Raw genomic sequence first — 7,503 nt, 5'->3', positions numbered from 1 at the left:
TCCTCTGTACAGTATTTTCACAATAAAAAAAAAAGCAAAGATTTAGAAGACCAAAGGTAAATTTCAATCACAACATCTGGAAATTGTTAATAAAAGTGTTTATATATTTTGAATTGCAAAGTTAATAGGATATTCTAAATCAAATGGTGGCTTGAAATGTGGCATAGTGGTAGAATGCTTGCCTGGCATGCATGCCCTGTGTTCAATTCCTCAGTACCACAAACACAAAAAGCCAGAGTAACACTGTGGCTCAAGTGGTAGAGTGCTAGCCTTGAATAAAAGAAGCTCCGGGACAGTGTCCAGGCCCCAAGTTCAAGGCTCAGGACTGGAAAATAAGTAAATCAAATGTTAAATGTCTCGAATCTCTTGAAGGGATAAAGGAAATGAATCTAATTCTAATAAAACTTAGACATAAGTTTTATTGTTCCTTTTGTTGTTGTTGTTTCATAGCGCTAGAAATCAAACCCAATGCCTCATCCATGCTAAGTACTCTACTAACAGAGCTACATCTCCAGCCTTTGCTGTTTCCTATTAAATATTCAGTCGAGTTTTGTATTTTAAATGCAATAAAAATTTTGTTTTCAAAACAACTTCCAACAAGAATGATTTAAAAGCCTGAACTAAGTCTTTAGAAAGTGTGAATGAGATATTATAATGCCCACATACCACTCAGTGCTCCAACTGCTCCAAAATTTAAAGATTTTCCATCCATAATGCTGGCATCACATTCAATTTCCCCTAAGAGATTTAAATTAGATCCCATTCCTGCATTTGTAAAAGGAGAATCCTAAAAGACAAAAACAAAAATTAAATATCATTAGGCTTTAAGTCAGAGCTAATATTAATGCTTCATAAACTCTTCTAAAACCTAGGTAAGAAGTATTTCCAATTCATTGTATGATGCCAGTACTACTTAAAACAATACAAAAATAACATGAAAAAAAGAAATCTAGAGACAAATATACCTCGTAAATATCAACACAAAATCACCAAGGAAAACTAACAACCCAAGTCCAGTATATTATGAAAAGAATTTATATCATGAACCAGAGGGATGCCAGGAAAGTAAGTTTAGTTTAATATTTGAATAATCAATTGATATAATATCCCATATTAATAAAAGACAAGACAAGCTACAAAAATTCGAGAGCTAAGATTCTGATGGATGGTGAAAGTGGTGATGTGTTTCTCATCACTTCTATTTACATACAAACACACACACACACACTTGTGAAACAACTAGGCAAAGACATAAAAAGCAGCTAGATTAGAAAGAGAGAACTGAAATCACTATCTGAAAATGACATAGTCTTGTATACTCAAAAGGAGGACCTTCAGGACTCTATTACAAAACTATTAATGTACTAATATGTTAAGTATGGTTATAGGATACATGATCAATATACAAAAATAATTACATTTGTATATATTACAATGAAAAAATTCAAAAATGAAATTAAGAAAATAATCCACTTATCTCAGGAGGTAGAAACAGAAGGGCTACAGTTCAAAGTAAGTCAGGACAAAAAAAAAAATTAGCAAGACCCTGTCTCAAATAACAGCTCAATAGGGTAGCATATGTCTGTAACCGCAAGCACTCAAGAAGGTAGAGAATTGCCAGCAAAACACAGACCCTATCTGAAAACTAAATTACAAAGCCAGAGAGGATTTGGGAAAGACTCAAGTGGTGGACTGTATTCCCAGCAAGAACAAAGCCATTCGTTCCAACAAAAAGTGGGGGTAGGGCCAATCTACTAATAACATCCAAAACAATAAAATATCTTAACAAATGAAAATGTGGGACTGGGGATGTAGCTCAAGTAGTAGAAAACCCACTGTGAACAAGCAAGCTGAGTGAGATTGTGAGTCACTGAGTTCAACTCCTAGAACAGGGGAGAGGGGGAAGAATTAAAGATGTGCTGCCCACAGTAAACTCTGACAGTGACTCACACTTGAAGTCGTAGCTACTCAAGAGGCTGAGAGCAGAGGATTATGATTGGGAGCCATCCTGAACAGGAGAGTCCACAAGACTCTCTCAAATTAACCAGGAAAATGCCATACTGGTGATGGAATTCAAGTTGTAGAGTAACAGCTATAAACAAGAAAACAGAACAAAAGTGCAAGATCTGGAGTGCAAACCACAGTACTGGAACCCAAAAAAGAAAAGGAAAAGAAAAAAGAAAGATGAGAGAGACTTAGACACTGAAAAAATATAAAAACATTTCCAAAATTATGTTTTTAAAGGAAAGGACATCTCATGCAAATGGATCAGAAGACTTAATAATGTTACAATAGCAATAACTTCCTAAATTGATCTCATTCAATACAATCCTTTATCATATTTAGTTGCCATTTTTGGTAGAAGATGACAAACTAGTCCTAACATTTATATGGCAATGCACCGAAACTAGAATGCCAAAACAATCTTGAAAAGAAGAGAATTAGAAAATTCTCATTCAGGGCTGGGAAGGTGGCTTAGTGGTAGAGCGCTTGCCTTGCATGCATGAGGCCCTGGATTCGATTCCTCAGTACCACATAAGCAAAAAAGAAAAAAACTGGAAGTGGCGCTGTGGCTCAAGTGATAAAGCACTAGCCTTGAGCTGAAGAGCTGAGGGGCAGCACCTAGGCCCAGAGTTCAGGACCCACAACACCAAACCCCCCCCCCAAAAAAAAGAAAAGAAAATTCACATTCATAGGTTTACAACTTACAGTTACCAATCATTACAATAGAAATGAGAATCCAAAAAGGAAAAACTTTACATGTGTTTTCAATTAATAAAGGATGTCAAAACAATTAAGTGAGGATAGCCTTTTCAATAAATAGTGCTGAGACAACTGGCTAGCCATAAGAAAATGAAGTTGGACTTTTTTTTTTGTCAGTCATGGGGCTTGAACTCTAGGCTTGGGCACTGTCTGAGTTCTTCAGCTCAAGGCAAGCACTCTACAAAAATTTTACTCAAACTTTACTCGAAGTGGATCAAAGGCTTAAATATAAAAGCTAAAACTAAAAATTTTAGAGAAGATATAAGAGCAAATATGCATCACCTTGAATTAGACAATTGTTTCTAATATTTGACATTAAAAGTAACCAAAGGAGCGGGGCGCTGGTGGCTGACGCCTGTAATCCTAGCTACTCAGGAGGCTGAGATCTAAAGATTGAGATTCAAAGCCAGCCCCGGCAGGAAAGTCCATGAAGATACCTATCTCCAATAAACCACTCGAAAACCAGTAGTGGTGCTGTGGCTCAAGTGGTAGAGTGCTCGCTTTGAGCTGAAGAGTGCAGGGGCAGCGCCCAAGCCCAGAGTTCAAGCCCCACGACCAACACACACACAAAAAAAAAAGTAACCAAAGGAAAAGAACCTAGATAAACTGGACATATTCAGAATTTAAAACTTTTGTGTTTTAAAGGACACTAAAATTACCCCAAAGCATGAGGTTAAAACTGAAAATCATATAAATGATGAGGGGCTTGTATTCAGAATATAAAAAAAAACTTCCTACAACTCTAAAATTAAAGGATACAATTTGAAAATGAGTAAATTATATAAATAAACATTGCTCCAAAGAAGATATATAAATAACTAGCAAACACATGAAAAGATGCTCAAAGTCATTTGTCATCAGAGAAAAGCAAATCAAACCCACAATGAAATACTACTTCACACCCACAGGATGGCTATAATTAGATAGATAATAACACATGCTGGCAATGATATGGAAAAATTAAAAACCCCACGCACTGCTGAGGGGAATGTAAAATGGTGCAGCCAGTTTGGAAAACATCTGGCAGGTCTTCAAAAAGTTAAACATAGAGTTACCATTTGACCCAACAATTCAACTTGTATACCCAAGGAAAATGAAAACATATGTCTACATAAAACATGTATATGAATATTTAAAGTAGCATCATTCATCAATACCAAAAAAGTAAAAAAAGATTCAATGTCCATCAACTGACAAAACAGACAAAATGTGCTATAGCTATACAACAGAGTACTAATAGTGATAAAAATATGAAAAAAAACTTTGAAAGAAGATATTATGGTAAATAAGTCAGACACAGAAGACATTGCACTAGAGTACTTCATTACATTAAAAAATCCAGGAAAAACAAATCCATAAAGCATATTAGGGGTTGCAAGGACAAGGAGACAGGAAGAATGGAGAATAACTGCTAATATATATGGTGTTTCATTTTGGCGTCTGGAAAGCAAACTAAAATTAGACAATAATGATGTTTGTAGAACATTGTAATCTAGTACACCGTTACCAAATACTCAAAATCATCAACAAACTTCATTACCACCCCAGAATTCTGCCATATCCCAGAAAAGTGGGCCATGACATTGACAGAATTTAAAATATGTACATACAACTTAAGCAAAAGTGTCAGGGATTAGAGACTAGCACTTAAGACCACAGGGCAAAAACAAGAAAAAATGTACAATTAAAATGAAAGTAAATAATTGAAAATAATTAAATTCAAGAAGAATTGCCTAACTATGAAATGGAAAGGATTAACAATAGGTTTCTGGGAAGACAGAAAATGAAAGTGTCTACCAAGAGCACTGTCAAGAGCTGGGCACTGGTGTCTCATGCCTGTAATCCTACCTACTCAGGAGGCTGAAATCTGAGGATTGAGGTTCCAAGACACCCTGGGCAGGAAAGCCCAGGAGACTCTTATCTCCAATAAACTACTCAGAAAAAGCCAGCAGTGAGCTGTGGCTCAATTAGTAGAGCACTGGCCATGTGCAAAAGAAGCTCAGGGACAGTGTCCAGGCCCAGAGTTCAAGCCCCAGGCCTAGCAGAAAAAGAAATAGAAAAAGAGAAAGAAAAAGAAAAAGAATACTGTCAAGCTGTGTTGAACTATAATCTCCCATAACCACCTATGTTTCCTCTTAGTAATTTTCCACTCAATGACCTCCATCCTGCTTCTTGATTGCAAATGTCTACCTGATTATTCAATATGTAGTCAACCACAATCTCTGTTGTTTGCTGCAAAATTGCTTATCAGTGGTCACTAAATCCACAGCATTAGTGCCCCCCTTAAGTCTGAGGTTTCACAAGTGTCATGAACTTTTTTAAAGTACTAGTCTTTAGGAAAATGCAAATAAAAACCACCAGATACTGTACAACCAATAAAATAAAATTAAAGAGACTGGCAATAACAAGTATTGGCAAAAAATGTGGAGCAACTTCTTACGTGGTCAGTAAGAATGTAAATGGAAAACAGTTTAGCAATTTTTGTTAAAGTTAAGCACGAATTTACCATATAGCCAACAATTCTTTGTGTGTGTGTGCACGCCCACGCACACGTACACAAACATTCTCATCCACTTTTTTGCTCAAGGTTTATGCTCTATCACTTGAGCTATAGCTCCACTTCTGGCTTTTTGGGTGCTTAACTGGAGATTAAGAGTCTCACAAAATGTTTTGCCTAAGCTGGATTCAAACCACAATTCTGAGATCTCAGCCTCCTGAATAGGATTACAAATGGGAGTCACCAATGCCTAGCATCAATTCTCTTCTTTATATATTCAAAAGAAATGAAGGCTCATATCTGCATAAAAATTTGATGTAAATGTTCATATCAGTTTATTCATAATGGCCTAAAACTGAAAATAACCCAAATGCCCATCAACTACTAAATAAACAAATTGTTATGTGTCAAAACTCATCAAATGGTTAAATTTCAGTTTGACATTGGATTTTTTTTTGAGAAGTAAATGATACCTCCATATTAGCACTTGGGAGACTGAGGCAAAACCAACAGGAAATTGATATAAAATGTTGGACTACATTGTAAGACCTGTCTCAAAAAAAAATCAGAAAATCAGCAAATTTAAAATTATATGTACATTATAAGAAGAAAAAAAGAGCGTGTAAGTATATGTCAAGTAATAGGTATACTGCTTTCTTGACAGTTTCATGTAAGTAACATCATATTCAGTAGTAACCAATGATGCTTTCAAAGTCTTTCAAGCCCTGTTACTTCCCTGTTCAAAACCTTTCCATGGTTTTTCCACCAAAACTAAAATCCAAAATCCTAATTTTCAAGGATCACAAGGCCTTATAACATGCAATCCCTCCTTCCTCTTACAACCTGCAATCTTCTACTTTTCTCCTTTTCTGAACACGAGCCAGAACCGCAGTTCTCTGAGCATAAAAAGTATGACCCCACCTCAGGACCTTTGTTATAGTTGTTCATTCAGTCCTATGAAATAATTAAGATTAGTAGGTGATTCAACGAGGGAAGAAGATCATTAAGACCATATGCCAGTAAAACCTGTGTGCCAGTAGATTATGACTGTAATTCTAGATACTCAGAAAGGCTCTGATCTGAGATCAAAGCCAGAAGCTCAAGTAGGAAAGTCTGTGAGACTCTTATTTTCAGTTAACCACACATATACACACAAAGCCAGAAGTGGAGGTATGGCTCAAGTGGTAGAGTGACAACGTTGAGCAAAAGAGCTAAGAGACATTGCCCAGTTCCTGAATTTAGGCACTGAGTTCAAGATCCAGAATCTGCACAAAAAAATTAAAAGTGTAAATATACATGTACATCATGTCCAAATAATCAATAGCCTCTGGTGACAATTATTATAAGAAAAAACAAAGCAGAATAAAAGCTAGATAAGTACTTTTTCTTTTGACTAAGATGTCCCCCAGTATCTTCACATAGCTCCCTTATTTCAATCATTTCTGCTATGATAACTTCTAATCAGAGGATTCTCACTGCTTTAACTAGAATAGCATTTTCCCAGCATTCCTCAATTATTTCCTTTGTCTTACTTTTTCACTCTTCTTAATAGTATAATTTTTGTTTGTATAATTCTTCTTACATGAATGAGCCTTATATATTATCTTTGTAAGTACTATACCCCAGTGTCTAAAGCAATTCTTAGCACATGGTAGGTACTCAATAAACATTTGCAGAATGGATATCCATCAATTACAATTAGATATAAACAGAATAACTGATTGTTATCAACTAGAATCCCTTAAGCAAGCTTATGTGTTCTAATTCTTTTTTTTTTCTTTCTTTTGGTCGGTCGTGGGGCTTGAACTCTGGGCCTGGACACTGTTCCTCAGCACTTCAGCTGAAGATAAGCATTCTACCACAATAGCCACAGTCACTTCCAGTATTCTGGTGGTTTATTGGAGATAAGAGTCTCACTGTCTTTCCTGTCCCAGCTGGCTTTAACAGTGATCCACAGATCTCAGCCTCCTGAGTAGCTAGGATTACAGGCGTGAGCAACCGGCACCCAGCTGGTGTGTTCTATTTTCACAGAGCATTCCTAAAGAAAAATGCCAGGGGGCTGGGAAGTTGGCTCAGTGGTAGAGCGCTTGCCTTGCATGCTTAAGGCCCTGGGTTCGATTCCTCAGCACCACATAAGCAGAAGAAAAAAAAGCCGGAAGTGGTGCTGTGGCTCAAGTGGTAGAGTGCTAGCCTTGAGCTGAAGAGCTGAGGGACAGCACCCAGGCCAAGAGTTCAGGCCCCAT

At 36.7% G+C, this 7,503-nt stretch overlaps 1 protein-coding gene across 2 annotated transcripts in view; it reads right to left on the bottom strand.

Moving 5' to 3' along the window:
• Positions 1 to 7,503, bottom strand: part of Tasp1 (taspase, threonine aspartase, 1) — a 227,822-nt gene that overhangs the window by 188,851 nt on the left and 31,468 nt on the right. For both annotated transcript variants that reach the window (XM_013010937.1, XM_013010938.1), the window contains one exon: positions 667 to 787. In XM_013010937.1, the coding sequence (XP_012866391.1) occupies positions 667 to 787 (121 nt within the window). The remainder of the gene's footprint in view (positions 1 to 666; positions 788 to 7,503) is intronic.

This window comes from Dipodomys ordii, unplaced genomic scaffold, assembly GCF_000151885.1.
Source record: "Dipodomys ordii isolate 6190 unplaced genomic scaffold, Dord_2.0 Scaffold13, whole genome shotgun sequence".
Taxonomy (NCBI): Eukaryota; Metazoa; Chordata; class Mammalia; order Rodentia; family Heteromyidae; genus Dipodomys; species Dipodomys ordii.
This window is presented reverse-complemented; position numbering and strand designations above follow the sequence as displayed.